This window comes from Rhipicephalus sanguineus, chromosome 9, assembly GCF_013339695.2.
Source record: "Rhipicephalus sanguineus isolate Rsan-2018 chromosome 9, BIME_Rsan_1.4, whole genome shotgun sequence".
In the NCBI taxonomy this organism is placed as follows: Eukaryota; Metazoa; Arthropoda; class Arachnida; order Ixodida; family Ixodidae; genus Rhipicephalus; species Rhipicephalus sanguineus.
In genome coordinates, this window is record NC_051184.2 from 81,369,697 (window position 1) to 81,385,578 (window position 15,882).

The 15,882-nt window shown below is 45.9% G+C and overlaps 2 protein-coding genes across 3 annotated transcripts in view; one reads left to right on the forward strand and one right to left on the reverse strand.

The window, feature by feature from the left end:
- Positions 1-10,739, reverse strand: part of LOC119405944 (alpha-1,3/1,6-mannosyltransferase ALG2) — a 23,961-nt gene extending 13,222 nt beyond the window's left edge. Inside the window, exons 1-2 of one of the 2 annotated variants that reach the window (XM_049419269.1) lie at positions 10,576-10,739; positions 8,616-8,800 (exon numbers count right to left, since the gene is read on the reverse strand). In XM_049419269.1, the coding sequence (XP_049275226.1) occupies positions 8,616-8,800; positions 10,576-10,612 (222 nt within the window). In that variant the 5' untranslated portion in view covers positions 10,613-10,739. The remainder of the gene's footprint in view (positions 1-8,615; positions 8,801-10,575) is intronic. The other variant, XM_037672768.2, reaches the window with a different exon arrangement.
- A 407-nt stretch (positions 10,740-11,146) lies between these two features.
- LOC119405945 (ATPase ASNA1 homolog) lies at positions 11,147-14,626 on the forward strand. The gene is made up of 2 exons (XM_037672769.2): positions 11,147-11,888; positions 14,121-14,626. Exons 1-2 carry the CDS (start codon positions 11,364-11,366, stop codon positions 14,616-14,618), a joined length of 1,023 nt encoding a protein of 340 aa, XP_037528697.1. The 5' UTR covers positions 11,147-11,363; the 3' UTR covers positions 14,619-14,626.
- The last annotated feature ends 1,256 nt before the right edge of the window (positions 14,627-15,882 follow it).

The following is a 15,882-nucleotide window of genomic DNA, read 5'->3' on the forward strand; positions in this document are numbered from 1 at the left end:
TATGTCGAATTATTAAGGCAAAAGCCATAGATGCCTCACAAAACGCGAAAAATTTTGCCTCAACTGGTCACTGGTTTCAAATGGTGTTACATGGAATCAACTGGTCCCAGTTGGAAACCGAACTTGAAGACCAAGTACTAGTGGGTTTTAAACTGGGACGATTTAGAGACCAACCGATAATGTCTAGGTTTTTTACAACCACTGGCAGGCTTCCCAACGGCAGTGGCATAGTGAAACTTGTCCTGAACCCAATCACGTGATGCACAACTTATCAAACAGCTGCACATCGACTCCCAAAACACTGCACTCACCCACGCGGTGCAGAGCCAGGGCAAGGTTCTTCTTTCGCTCGAAGCGGTTCAAAAGAGAGAACAGTGCCCCCTGGGCTTGTCGATGCCCAGTTCCTCGAGGTTCCCTCAGGGGGCGCTGCGATGGCCGAGAGGCTTCGCCGCCGGGTAGAGGACTTGCAGGCTGCACGTGAGACAGCCGAGGAACACCTCTCGGAAGACGCTTCCTGCGATTCACAAGGAAAACAAGGTTCCCGCGTGTTATCACAATTGCTGCATCAACCTTACGACTCACTCTCTGCCTATAGCCACTGCCGTGATTGTGTTGGGATACCTTCTGCCTTACTGCGTTCGATGCAAAGAATGCATACTGACATCGCGAATGCTCTAAAGGTCCTTCCTTGGTCAGTACTCTTCTAGATCGGTTCATCTCGCTCAGTGGCTTAGGCCACAAGCAGTAACCCCACACAAGCCAGAGTAAGGAGCTGTGACGTTTAAATGAATGTGGAAATAAGCAAGTGTAATAAAGTGGATAAAATTGTGACTTGTGAGCACTGCTAGTTGAACCCCGCACCTACTACGTCGCTTTCATCTGTGTTTGCACAGCTGTATGAGCTGGGAGTGTAAGCGGCACTACTCACGGCCAAAAAAAAATTATAATAGCTCCTGGCAAAACCGCATGAGGGACTCCATACTCCGGATTATTTTTGAGCACCTGCGGTTTTTGAGCGTGCACCTAAACCTAAGTACTCACACAAGTGCGTTTGCATTTTGCACCCTTTGTGAAATGCAGCTGCCACGGCCGAGAATGAACACACCTCAAGCTCAGCAGCTCTAGGCCATAGCCATTAACGAGGCTTGTGCGAATATTCGAGCACTTCGATATTCGAAACGAATATTACGTATTCGAATATTCCCTTCGAAAACGAACATTTAAATTCCGAGGAAAATTCGAAAGTATTCGAAATGAACGAATAGACATATATGCCGCGGGTACCTGTAAAGGTATTTCACTGCAGTGGAGGTGTCTACGGTGAAACACCTTTCCAGGAGAAATTTGCACTGCCGCGAAGCCCACTTCGAGGTTAAATGAACTACAGAAAAACCTCGTAAATTCAAAGTGACTGGGACTGTGAAAAACCTAATTAGGCGGTTTTCGAATTAACCAAACATACAAAAAGCGGGATGCAAGGAACTTTGAATTACTGGAAGTAATCGAGGTGGTCCTTTGCTTTCCTGCTAGTTTTGCGGCTACAAAGGTTATGTCTTCCAGCAATACCTGGTCCCAATTTTGCCGCTAAACCGGGAAAACGGCGGGCCTCGCTGCTGCCAGCGCAAGAAAAAAAAAAGAAAGAGGAAAAAAAGCGGTCTCCTGGTCAACTGAAATGCGCGCCTGCGGAAAAGACGCGCTTCGCTGCAACCACAGTGGTGACCCCCGCACGGGGACCTGGGCAGCATATCACCTGCTCCTCGCAGCGTCAGCGCGTCATGATGCGACCATTCGCCCATTCTTTCTGGTAAAAAATAAGCATTTAATAATGACCAGTGTGACGGAATTCGCGATGGTTTCTGGGTGGAAAAGATGATCATTGAAGTTTTCCAAGTAGGCGTTGCAGGCAAGTACTCCGCCAGCAGTGCAAGTGCGCAAATTGCCGGAACAACCGCCAATCGGAGGTTCGCATATATCGCGAATTCCATCAGACCACCCTTTACTAATTTCTCTATTTTACCAGAAAGAATGGGTAAATCATGACGCGCTGATGTTGAGAGAAGCATGCGTCATGCTGCCCGCGTGTCACTGCTGTGTTGCAGTGAAGCGCGTCTTTTCCGCAGGCGCACATTTCAGCTGACCATGAGAACGCCTTTTGTTTAGTTTTTTTCTTGCGCTGGCAGCAGTGAGGCTGGGATGCTTCACTTGTCACTCATTAGTATCGCTACATTGCATTGCCTTGTGGCTCCTAAGGGCCATCGTTTCTGCGGATCTGCGGCTAAATCGGGATCGGGGATTGGCACATGGCACCCAAAGTTTTCGTATTAACCGGGCTGGTGCTGACCGCCACTTCAAATTATCCACTCAAATGTACATTGCATATACGGGCCAAGAAAATCCTTTTAATTATGCGGGATCTTGAATTAATGAGGTTTTACTGTATTACCCTCACATCGATATCATTTTTTAAGTTTAAACAACAAAAAGCTTGTTATACCGGCTTTTATGCTCCATGTATAGTAAATCTTAAAATTAAAACGTAACATGTTTTACAGGTTATCACTTGCATTCTACCGAAAGTCAAATACTGCTATTACTCAAAGTTGCTTCCACTTCCTTTGAACCAAAAGAATGACATATGCATATGCCTTGTTTCAACTTTAAAAATATTGCGCTGGTTAGTTGGTTCATGACAAATATGCTCATTTTTCTTTATAATATGTGATATAAACTATTCGAATTCGCTTCGGACCTAAAATTTACTATTCGCAAAAGCCTACCATTAACTAAGCCATCATAGCAAGTATAGTATACATGGCCAAGGTAGGCAACGAATTGGAACATCTTTTAGCAACTAAAAAAAAACTCAGCCTCTTGGATGAGCTTACTGTTCTCTCTCATTGAATGTTGTCATGTTGTAGCAATTGTGAAGAACGTGATGCTACGGATCTTGACAGCGAAGAATATAGAACTCTTTATTTGCATAACTGAGCCCGGAAAATGCACTGTCACGTGTTTTATTATAGTTATTATTTCTGTGTATCACGAACCTGTGCCCAATGAGCGCGTGGTCATCAGTTGCATATTTAAGATTTTGAAGTTTTTGTTTTTAGAGTTGTGCTAATAGTAAAATTTTGAGTGCGAAGCGAATTCAAATTTTAAAATGTGAGTGCGAATCGAATCAAATATTTTTCTAATAGTTTTTCGAATAGCTGTCAAATATTTGTCTAATATTTGTTTAATACTTCGAAGCAAAATTTCATAAAAAAGGTTGGAGAGGATCCCTAAGGATATTCTTTTGAGATGGCATCATGAAAGCATTTCTTTTGGCTAGGTTGTTGAAGTGCAGAAGGGGTGGTGTTCCCTAGTTGTCTAATCAAGAATGAGGCAATGCAGGGGCCGAATTGTATTCATTTACGTGATTTGGTGCAATCAAGGTGGTGTCAAAAACATTTCCGTATTTCAATGAAGGCCATATTTCAATGAAGGCAGAATGCTAGAGGCCTGTGTACTTAGATTTAGGTGCACGTTAAAGAACACCAGGTGGTCGAAATTTCCGGAGCCGTCCATTACGGTGTCCCTCATAGTCATCGTAGTTTTTGGGATTGTAAAACCCCGCCAGTTATTTATTATTAATGCACAGTGGTCACCGTCCTTGTAAAGCTCTCTGTTATCTTTTCAATTCTTGGCAACTTGTAGTTGGAGCAGCCACACAACTTCTGTTGCAATAAAACAATACAAAGACGTGTTCACAGGTTCACCCTGTGGCCAAGCCCACCTTGATTTATCCACCTCCTCACACCTCACCAGTGAAGTGGCTGTTGACAAGCACAGCGTCCGCAAACTTCATGCTCCACTGCTCGAGCGCGTCGAGCGGCCAGCGGTAGATGCGCTTCAGCAGGCCACCCGCTTCGAGAGCATCAGGTCGGGGAAGTGGCAGTAGAAGACGATCCGGGCGTTGCGACACATTCGGAGGATCGGCACGCATGCAGACACCTGCACAGAAAGATCAAAGTCACAGACGGTTACCTTGTTTTAAAAGAAGGCAAGGTGTTCGAACATGGACACAAGAGCAGGGCTGTATTCAGGAATTCCTTTCGGGGGGTGTTTGTGTATAGAACGGCTAACTTTGGCAACTGGTGGTCGCTGTGAAGGCGTGCAAGTATTTAGTGCCACCCGAAAAGTTAAGCATGAAAAAGTTTCAGGGGGTGTCAGAACCCCCTCAACCCCCCCTTAGTTACGGCCCTGCACAAGAGAACAAGACAACACAAGGTTGTCCCCACTACGGGCATTGATTTCCAGGTAAAAGTGAAGTGCTGAATGAAATATCAAGCAAGTACAGTACTCACAGATGGAAACTGCAGCATAATTTTTTTTAGTATGATGAATGCTATGAGCAATGGCTCGTGATAACCGCATCACGTTGCTGCAAATCTGGCCGTTAAAGGTGACGTTGGCTCTGATGTAAGTGTTCAGGTCAAAATTACGCCGATGTCCACAAACTGTAGACTCTGGAAACTAAAAATACAAGCATTACTTAGCCTAAATGTTTGCGTTTAAATCCGTCAGTACTACACAGGTTTGCAAGGAAGCTCTGAGGTCGAAGAGAAATTCGCCTCCATTTGGTGATCGAACCTGGGACCTTCCTGGAATGTGAAAAAAGGTTTACAAAAGAAAAAAAGCTGTTGTCTGCCCAAGGGATAACGCGAAGACATTAAGGATCTACCCAGCTACCCGAGGCGGTGCTTAGAGCATGGAGGAAGGAAAAATATACTTGAGACAGCATGATGTAAGGTGCGCAACTTCATTTGACAGTGACCCTGTTTTACTTGCAAGGCCTGCCTGACCCTTTGCAAATAGGCCCTATTGTCTGAAGATATCTGAAAGCACCGTTTTGTACGACGCAGTTCGTTAGTGATGTCCTCCCAATGATCAGCGCTCATACTATTCAGCATGCTTGACAGGTACAAACCTCCCGCTTGTCCTATCGCATGACAAGGGCGTGTTTCCAGTATGCATTTCCTTTGCACTGTCTTTTACGACTAGGATTCAGGACTGTCATATGGTGGTTCTTCCTCAACATTCCTATAAAGTCGGACAAGTCTTACACTATGTGAGCAGAATCAATGCACGAGCATCCATGAATTAGGGATGGGCGAATATTCGGGCGTTTCGAATATTCGAACGAATATTACAGTATTCCAATTCGCTTTGATACGAATTTATATTATTCGAAATTTCGAAGTATTCGAAATGAACGAATATATGTATGTTTGACCGCGCACAACCCCCTGTAAAGGTGGTTTCACTGCAGCGTCGGGTTGCTGTATCGTGAAACCACCTTTACAGGAGAAATCTGCACTGCCGCAAAGCCACACTTCAAGGTTAAGTGTACATATTTTTTGAAGTTCAAAGGCGTGTTATATGGGCTTATATGTGTTAAGTATAGTAATTTTTAATTGTAACATATTGTACCACTTCTAACTTGCACCCTACCGCAATTCAAATCTTGATACTATTCAAGGTCACTTCATTTCAAACCAAAAAAGTGACATTCGCTCATACCTAGTTCCAATTCTTAAAAATATTGTGCAAGGGTCATGACAAATATGCTAATTTTTCATAATAATATGCGCTATATACTACTCGAACTATTTGATTCGAAATTATTCGACCAAATCACTATTCGCTTCGGATTCGCTTCGAACCTCAAATTTGCTGTTAGCCCATCTCTAGTGATTATTAGTAACAATATCTGAACATATGGCTTTGAGATGCACCTCACTCAATTCCTAGTGTGTAAGCCGGCAGTTAAGAGACTACAGTCGTGCTTAATGAAACCGGCAAAATGTAGTAGGGCCACAGCAGCCGTGGCAAACCCAACAGGGACACTTTTTCACGTAATGCAAATGAGTGCGGTGCAAACAAACATTTTGCCCTATTATTTCATTTCGCGACCATTTCGTAATATCGACGACAAAGGTGCATGTGGCACTATACTTAGTTACACCGATTAGAATTACATTGCAGTGTTTAACCTCGTGAAACATTGCAGTGCGTCATAGCCATAACAAGACCCAGGTGTTTGTTCCAGAGATGGTATGAGAACTGTGCAGTGCTGGACTTGAACAAATCTTCCATTCGGTCGACGTTGCACAGACAGCAAGAGGAGGCGGATGACGGAAGAGCCTTTCCATCAGTTCTATCTTACTAGTAGCTTCCACTGCACTGCACGAAACTGCCGAGACGGCTTGCACAGCCAAGCGAACACAAATTTTACTGCAGCTGATGCAGATGGTCTGGAATTTGTGTAGGATTTACGAGCTGACCTCTGATGACCACAGGAACATAGGAATCTGAAGAACTCTGCTGACACCAGGTTCAGATCACCTACAATTCATAGCTTTGTGTTGAAATGGGCAGTCTATAAGATTGACTGGGAAATCTCCAAAATAGAGAACGATGAAGAAGTTCAAAGAAGGAGAGCCATGTAACAAAGCCAAAACCAATATTCAGATAATGCAAGGGAAGACTTCGGTCAGTTGATGTTCAAGTTAAAGGAAGAGTGTATTGAATGCAACTTGAACAAACTAGGACTATTTGTTCCTACTACCTATTGTCCTGAGTGTCCTATCCCAGTGGCACTGAAGCGTGCATTGAAATGTACTGGGAGAAAGAAATGCAAAAGAAAAGAAAGAAAGAGAAGTTTTCGCCCACTAGCTTATATTTACACCGCATTTGTGTTTCCGCATTCACTACGTACATGCGAGGAGTCATGACTCTTTCAAAAAGCAGAGAGCTTTGAAGCCAGGGTGTGGGTCTTACAGAAGTTATGCTACAACATATCGTGAGTAGGAGATGTCCTATTGTTCAGTCTTGCAGTTCCATGACATTTGTATCATTTAAATGTGCAGTCCTCACCTGGTCGCATATGATGATGTCGGGCTGAACGTCGCTGTACCAAACGACGTATAGGGCAGCCACCATCATGCGCAGGTACGAGCACAGGGCAGTAGAAACGCCCCAGTATCGACCGCTGGCAGCCAGTCGCCCACCACCACCACCTGCAAGATAATAATAATAACAATAATTGTTGGGGCTTTGCGTCCCCAAACCACGATATGATTATGAGGGACGCCATTATGAGGGACGTGCACCTAAATCCGAGTACACGGGCCCCTAGATTTTTGCCTCCATTGAAAATGTGACTGTCGTGGCTGGAATTCGATCCCTGTGACCTTTGGGTCAGCATTGAGCACCATAACCACTAGACCACCACGTGGGTACCACTTGCAAGATGCCTGCCAGTCACTGTACTGCACGCTGCAACTGTTATCTTCACACTCATCAATCTGTTACACTGTAGGTCTGCACAAGAACTTACTACAGGCAGTTTTGGTGTTAGTGCCTACAGAATGCTGCACGAAGTACAGCACTTCCTCCTGCATGAGTGCGATATCGATGCGTCTTGTATAAGTATATATCCCCTTCAGCGGCGGTGTGTACAACTGTACACATCAACTTCGGAGGCACGTCAAGCACCGCGTGTTTTTTCAAATGACTTTAAACGCAGTGTGCACATTTGTGCAGGCTTCCTGAGTGGACAACTAGCAGTAATTTAACTTCACTGTGCTGCGTATTGCTGCAGAGGATCACTTTGCTGGAGACACTACCATGTTGACGATCGCTTGATGTGCCACGTTCCAAGACCAACGTCAAGAGTATTTTTTTCTTTGCTCGAAACGAATACAACCAAGAAAAGAACTGGGCATGCATTTTGGGCCTAATATTTGATTCTTTTTATGCAAGGATTGAAGCTCACTGATTACAGTCTAATTAGATATTTAATTACATGCTAATTAACATTAATTACTGAAACTCACACACAACACATTCCTTCATTTTCTTTCTTGGAAAGTAATACTGAGTGCCTTGAAATCATGCCATGCGAATTGACACATGTGCAGACAGTGCATCATAATTCGCACTTGAAGGGGATGCTACATGCATTTACCAGGTGTCCCAGCTAACTTGAACCAAGATTTTTTAAAAACCATGCACTCTAGTAAAGTTGCACTTTCTGTATTTGGCATGCTTTGTGGGCTGTTGTTTTTTCTTGTGAAAAAAACAACCAGGCAGATTTTGGCACAAAATAAATGCTCAATTCTGAAGTTATCTGGGGTGGCCTACAAATTAGTTATTATTTTACTAATTCAAGCAATAATGAAGAATTTGGATAATTAAAGGTAGCTAACTAATCAATACTTAGTAATGAAAAATACAGGTACTAAGTACACACTACGAGCACTAATATACTGCAAGTACTACTTTCCTAGAACATTTTTTTTTTAAATCTTGGTCCTAATTAGCTGAGACACCTGGTATAGATATATGTCCTAATGTCAATTTTACTTTAAAATTCATAAGTATTGTAAGGCATTCAACAGCGTGGTCCCAATAAATAGCATTTAAGTTTACAACCTGTAATGTGTTCTTTGCATGCTGCATGTTACTTGGAAATTAAGTTAGTGGCACTTTGGCACAAAAGCATTTCAGTACACAGCGGGTGAAAGTGCCTGAAACGCGCGGCACCAAAAAGTGTTGCGAAGTGACGCTACCTTGAAGTGGTCGTCAAGCGTTTCAGGAAAGCAGTGGTTTCGGTCGTGGTGCGTGGTGACAATCTGGACGGGGCTTCCCTTGGACCGCAGCGCCAGCCCGACGTCCACCATGAGCCGCTCGGCCCCGCCAACGCCGAGGTCCAAGTGCACCAGGCAGACCTTTGGTTCGGCGCTGTCTCCTGCCCCTGCCATGGAAATACAGTTGAGCAACCTGTGATGCTATGGGTATCAACACATGGTCACCACACCATGTTAAGCCGTGACTCATGATGTAGGGAGGCATGTGTAGGGAGAATGGGACACAAGAACATTAGACACAGGACGACACACTACTAGTGACTGACAACTTTTATTCGCGAATTCTTGCGTGCCGTGTTCTATTCTTGTGCGACGTGTTACTCACGCTTACCTACATCATGCATTGAAACCAACTCGGCCAACTTTTTATTACACTGACTCATGACTGCCACTCCACGAGTGCACACCCTAACCAACTATACCATGCCCTTTAGAGTTAATAATTAGTGCCAAACATGGCAAATGGGACTTAACGTTGCAATGTGTGCCCAGGACGGTCAGACAGGAAGGAAAAGTTCACTGGTGAAAACTTATTGGATTAACACGAACAAAAGACGGGAAATTGATTGCATGGCCTTTTTTTTTTGTTAGGCATGACCTTCCGTCAAATGTGAGGCTATAATGTTTTTACATTTTTTTTTTCTAAGAATGAAACCTGAGGTTGCGAGCACTGGTGTTAGTTTTATGAGCAATAAAAATGAAAATTATGAGCAATAAAAATGAAAAGAGTACTGATTGATATTACATCGTCTTATCTTCCTCTGGCCATTAAACAAACTTACTGTTTGTGAAGAGGTGGACAATACTGGCGACACAATAATTGCAATTTCACCTAAAACAATGAAAGAGTTCGTATACGCCTGCAATAGTGCTGCTCCAAAATTTTCCTATCGCTTTTATTCAGGTATATACCCTAGCTCGCAGGTAGCCTCAGCACCTATTCACGAGTGTTACTTTCCTAATGAAGGCAATTTTTTCTTGAAAAACAAACTTTTCAATGGGTTTCCATAGCTTTTCATTGTAGCTGTAGGCCATACGTACAGGTTACATTCCATTGCCAACTCAACAGTGCTAAAGCTTGCACCGCAGCTATGTGAAAACGTGCTTTCAACGGCACTCCTAACAAAGACAAAGCCAATGACCGCGCTTATCAGATGAGCACAAACACTCTGGCAAGGTTTGTAAAGTCGTCCACGCTACTGCCTGAAGCTTGGTCGATGCGATGCGAAAAAAAAAAAATAATAATAAGATTGTCAATTCACAGCACCGGAATGCCAGAAGATGCGGCTGCTGTGTCGACGTTACTCTGTCGCGCAGACAAGCTCCCGAGCGCTCTAGAGAGAACTGTGAACGTTTCAACACACCAGCGGCTATCACAGCGATCTACGTAGTATGTAAACCACCTGGGCTGCTTATCGCGACTTCCACATTCGCAACAACGTTTTTAATGATACAGTAAAAACGGGCGAACTGGTCAGTTACAACTGATTGTGCTACCCTACATTACAATGATCTCTCAGAGTTTCACCGACGTATAGGCAAACTAGAACTTGCTGTCGACGCGTTTTTTTCTTCTTCTTCTTCTTTTTTTTTTTTCTTACTTTCGGTTATGTAATAACTGCCGGCACGATCCGGAGCACTCGAATACATCCTACGATAAACGCACGCGAATATACGCGTTCCGTTACTCTACTGCCGATCGGTCAACGCTTCGTGAAACATCCCATTTCACGCTTTCGCTTGCAAGTAATGCCGATGTTGGCAGAACACGACGGAACACGCGTACACATCGCAAACACGACAGGATATGGGACGCTGTAGCGGACACGTCAAACAGCTAAACAAACCGTTGTCCTGATATTTGTAATCGGTATTCCCCTACCTGAAGCGCTTGAACCACTCTTCCTGCGTTCTGGCATCTTTGCCGTGTAACGAATAGTCCAACGGCGTCGAAAACTGCAAATTAAACTTGCTGAATGCTGCTACTGCATAACAGATGATGATGCAAGGAGTGATGTGGACGCAGCCATCTTGTCGCACGTGGAATAGTGTTTATGTGCAAGTTTTAATTTTTAAATATCGTTTCATTTTTTTAAAGCTAGTACAAATTAACCGACGTTTTTTGGATGTGTTGCGAAGATTATTTTATATCAGAAAGCAAACTTTATTCATTTTCGTTGTTTAGTTTCGTATGGAAGCTGTATGTGCTCGTACGTTGGTTTAGCGATGCGTTTGCCACGCTTTTATTGCTACGTTAGCTTTGGTTTCCTGCTTGCACGACGTGATGTCATATCCCACAGAAATATCTAAAGCCACGAAAGAAGGATGAGAGCGCTTAATTTGGTTTAGGTTGCCACGCAGCGAGCAGACGCTAAAGTAACATGACGTCATTTCAAGCCAATCCACTGCGTAGCCACTCACAGCCGAAGCTTAGCAGCCATCCGTGTAGACATCGGTAACATCGGTCGTGGATGGATGATGCATGCAAAATGATGCTCCGCCTGCTGTGAATGGATCACGTCCATTGTAGTTGTGCCAACGGTTGTGCATCTGCGCCTCAGCCCTTTGACGTCGCGTCCACCTGCGGCAACAGCCCTTCTACTCCGACAGAAGAGAGACGTAGCGTAGCGTAGGCGAGTACGCGTTCCTTGCGGCGGCAGTAGCGCGGTGATGGCGTCCGACACAGCGGGCGATGACAAGGCGTCAGCAGCCGCCGGCCGTCTCGAGCCGTCGCTCATGAACATCATCGAGCAGAAGTCCCTCAAGTGGGTCTTCGTCGGCGGCAAGGGAGGCGTCGGCAAGACCACCTGCAGCTGCAGCCTGGCCGTGCAGTTCGCGGCTACGCGCGAGAGCGTGCTCATCATCTCGACCGACCCGGCCCACAACATATCGGACGCGTTCGACCAGAAGTTCTCCAAGGTCCCCACCGCGGTCAAGGGCTTCACCAACCTGTACGCCATGGAGATCGACCCCAACCTGGGCTTCTCCGAGCTGCCCGACGAGTACTTCGACGAGGGCGACCCTTTCCGCTCCAGCAAGAGCATGATGCAGGAGATTCTGGGCGCCTTTCCGGGTATCGACGAGGCCATGAGCTACGCCGAGGTCATGAAGCTGGTGCGCAGCATGAACTTCTCCGTCGTCATCTTCGACACCGCGCCCACGGGACACACGCTCAGGCTGCTCTCGTTCCCACAGGTAACTGTGTCATCTGCTCGGCAACAGGTGTACCGGCCGCTGCGTAATGAGTTCAAATGTAGGCAGCTGTTGGAGTTTGATTGATTAACGCTTAGGTTGGGTCTAGTTGGAATAACATACTAGTACTTCCAAGCAATGCTGCGAAGTATAAACATACGCAGGGATAAAACCGCGAAGCCGAAGTACATCTGTCTACTGTTTGTTAGAGAAAAAAAATAACAGCGCATGTGCAAAGATTGAAGCACGAACTAAGATCATTACGTGCGCCCCCTGTTTTTTTTTCTTTTTTTCTAATGAAAGTTTATAGATGCGCTTCGTCTGTTCGGATTCCCTTCCTGTATCTATTTCTATTTCGCCGCGCTGCTTTGAAGTACAAGCTGCAGGAATGCGAACCAGAAAGGTGGTGATGGTGCATATTCTCCAGGCAGTCGCCTGCCATTGGATCTCGGAGGTCACGTGACAAATTGCCGAGAGAACCAGTGAGCCGTAAGGAACGGTAGCTCTCGCGAAGGCCCACCGCGAAGTGGGTGCCCCCCCCAACTTGTGCGAAAAATAACACTTGGTTCTTGACTGTATTAACCATATTTTGCCAAACTTTCCACCCCAGCAACTTGCACCACCTGCTGCTTAAAGACATTTATTCTAGCAGTTGGTGACGTCATTTTAGGCAACCAGTGGTAGGCGATTGTTGGGGAAATTCTTTTCGGAAATGCTGCCGGCAGAATGGACTCTCTGAAGTAGAAAAATTGCATTGTCCTGTTAACTGCCACCATGTGTCTGGTGACATGTCATTCAGCAAATCATCTTGAAAATGACCAATGCAAACTGTTTGATCGCGCACAAAAGTTAGCCATCACAGGATCCTGCACTGTTGATGTTGTAGTCACAACATTCTTTCCGAAGCCCTGCAAACATTTGTGCCCAAGAATGACTTTGTATGTGTTGAAAAGATGCGCATTTCACCTGCCACAGCGATCTAATGGTTACGGTGCTCGACTGCTGACCTGCAGGTCACAGGATCGAATACCAGCCATGGCAACCGCATTTTGATTGAGGCGAGATGCTAGAGGCCCATGCGTGTAGATTTAGGAGCACGTCAAAGAACACCAGGTGGTCGAAATTTCCGGAGCCCTCCACTACAGCATTCCTCATAATCGTATTCCGGTTTTGAGACGTAAAATCCCATCTAGTCCAACTTTCAATACAATTTCAACAGTTGTAAGGTGCACATTTTGGTGAGTGTTTGGAGACCACTGACATTGCTGTCAACTTAATCTGATGCTTGCAGTCACTGTGGGTGGTATGGTATCGGAATGGTATTCGCATCCTTGATTATGAGGATGTTGGGTTGTACGAGCAACGAATCGACCATGCTTTCGAAATACACATAGTTGCTCCGAAGAACACTTGCATGCTGTTGAAAACAGCCTGGCTTTGAATGGAAAATCATTATTAAAAGCCTCCGGCGATTTTCTGACCTTGGCTAGGTACTGGCGATTCTATGTTCCTGGGACTCGCCTGTCACACGCCCGATAGTGGAAATGGCCAGCAAATTGTCAAATAACGCTAAATAAGCAGAAAGCTCGAAACCGTAAGCCAATGAGCAGTACTGTCCTTGTGTGATATTAAAGGGGCCCTGCAACACTTTTTCAGCATGGTCAGAAAACGCTGCCGATCGGTAGTCGATGCTCCCGAGAACATGTGAGCCAAACATTATAGTGCAGCTTGCAGCCTGGAATTTACAATTAATTCTCAGTCAGCTAGTTATTGCTCACTCTTCTTTCAACAAATGATGCCACAAACCCAAAGTCCAAGGCCATTGGCTGATTTGAGCATCGTGAGCTGCATGGTTACCGTGGCCACTGCAGGATGCCGCCACGTGCCCATGCGCGCGCTCACGATCACAGACTGTAAGCCGTGCATTTGAAGAAAAAAAAAAATCAAAAGTGCTCAAGGTCATGACGCTCGCTGATGAACAGACTCATTGTCTTGACCCCTTGTCATCCCCCCCTCCTCCCCTTGCAGCTTTCAGCGCACTCGCTGGTATGAAAGGAGAGAAAGCACTTCAATCATGCGACCAATTTGTAACTCCGCTCATACTTGACGGATTCAAAAAAATTTTTGCAGCAGTCGATGATTACTTGGAAAAGTGTTGCAGGGTACTTTTAAGTCTGTTGTGTGGTTTAGCGCTGCCTTCTTCAAGAAGATAAGCCAACCGATCGCTCCGCGCAGGTCATGGAGAAGGGGATGGGCAGGCTTCTCCGCCTCAAGTCCCACCTGAGCCCGTTCATCTCGCAAGTGGCCGGCCTGCTCGGACTGCAGGAGCTGACGGCGGACGTCATGTCCTCCAAGGTGGAGGAGATGCTGCCCATCATCCGCCAGGTTAACGCCCAGTTCCGCGACCCGGACCAGACGACCTTCGTGTGCGTCTGCATCGCCGAGTTCCTCTCGCTCTACGAGACCGAGCGGCTCGTCCAGGAGCTCACCAAGTGCGGCATCGACACGCACAACGTCGTCGTCAACCAGCTGCTGTTCCCCGAGCGCAACCCGTGCCGCATGTGTGCCGCCCGCTGCCGCCTGCAGGCCAAGTACCTGGACCAGATAGCCGACCTGTACGAGGACTTCCACGTGACGAAGCTGCCCCTGCTCGACCAGGAGGTGCGCGGTGCCGAGCAGGTGCGCGCCTTCTCCCGCCACCTCGTGCACCCGTATGTGCCTCCCCACTCCTAGCCTGACCTCCTTTCCAGTAAACCCGTGCTGCTTGCTTTTCGTGTCTCCTCTTGTCTCGTGTTCGTTTTGTTACCTTGAAAGACTCCCCACCCCCCGAATAAAAGTTGTATTGTATAAGAGGTGTGTGTGTGTGTGATGCTTTCTGAATGGACTCGTCACAATGAACCTATACTCTGACTTTTCTTGACCATAATGAATCTGTAGTCAAGAGCTCAACGAAAGTGTGTCTGGTCACGTAACATTCTGCAGTTGCAATCGCTGACCAAGTCTAGGTGAAAGCACACGAGAGATGCAGCCATAAGTAAGAATGTTAACAAGTTAGACATGTATGTAGCACCATAAAACATGCCCAGTATTCCGGCGGTTACTTAAAGCCTAAAAAAAAACGCCAGGCCTGCGCTGAAACCGCAGCACAGTCACAGCGAAAGCTGGAAGAGCGGCGTTTCTAGAGCCCGTTTTAAGCTCTCTTGGGGCTATAATACAAGTACACTAGAAAGGTACCCACTACGCCAGAAATCACAATTTTTGTAAAGTTGGAAAGCACCTTCTAAGCCATTATTTGTCATTCTGCGGAGAAGCGAGGCACCAGCTACATGTCTGTAAGGCATTATGTGAACTTTGTTGACGCGACGACTAATGACGATGAAGAATTATGGCTCAGCTCTTTGTAATGGGTTGGAAGCTTTAAACGGCCCACCAGTTATGTAATTTGCATTGGGTGACGCCCAGTCGCTATTTCCCTCTCCCGTCGTGCTGTATAACATACGTTGACGTGGGAGAGGGACGGGGGGGGGGGGGGCGAACAACTTTACTGAGACCCCGAGGAAATGGATCATGCGCTTATGGGCTTCCTTGGCAACCAATACAAGTGCACCTGCGAGGAACCCACTACGCTATAAATCATTGTAATTTTTCTGAGACCCCGAGGTAATGGATCATGCGCTTATGGGCTTCCTTGGCAACCAATACAAGTGCACTTGCGAGGAACCCACTACGCTATAAATCATTCTAATTTTTGAGAAGTAGGGCAGCAGGCACTGTGCCATTTTTCGTCATTCTACGGAGAGCGTTGGTACCTGCTAAACGCATGCAAGGCATTATGCGCACTTTATTGATGCTGTGCCTGATGACGATGAAGAATTATGGCAGAGCCCTTTGTAATGGGTTCGAAGCATTCAACAACCTACTCGTTGCACAATTCGCATTGTGTGACGTCTGGTTACAGAAGTCGCGTTGTGCGACGCTTGGTGCTTATTTTACTCTT

Excerpts from the sequence above, each read along its gene's own strand:
- LOC119405945 (XM_037672769.2), top strand. The coding sequence starts at position 11,364 with ATGGCGTCCGACACAGCGGGCGATGACAAGGCGTCAGCAGCCGCCGGC. Across the intron at positions 11,889-14,120 it reads GGCTGCTCTCGTTCCCACAG|GTCATGGAGAAGGGGATGGG; the intron begins GTAACTGTGTCA and ends CGCTCCGCGCAG.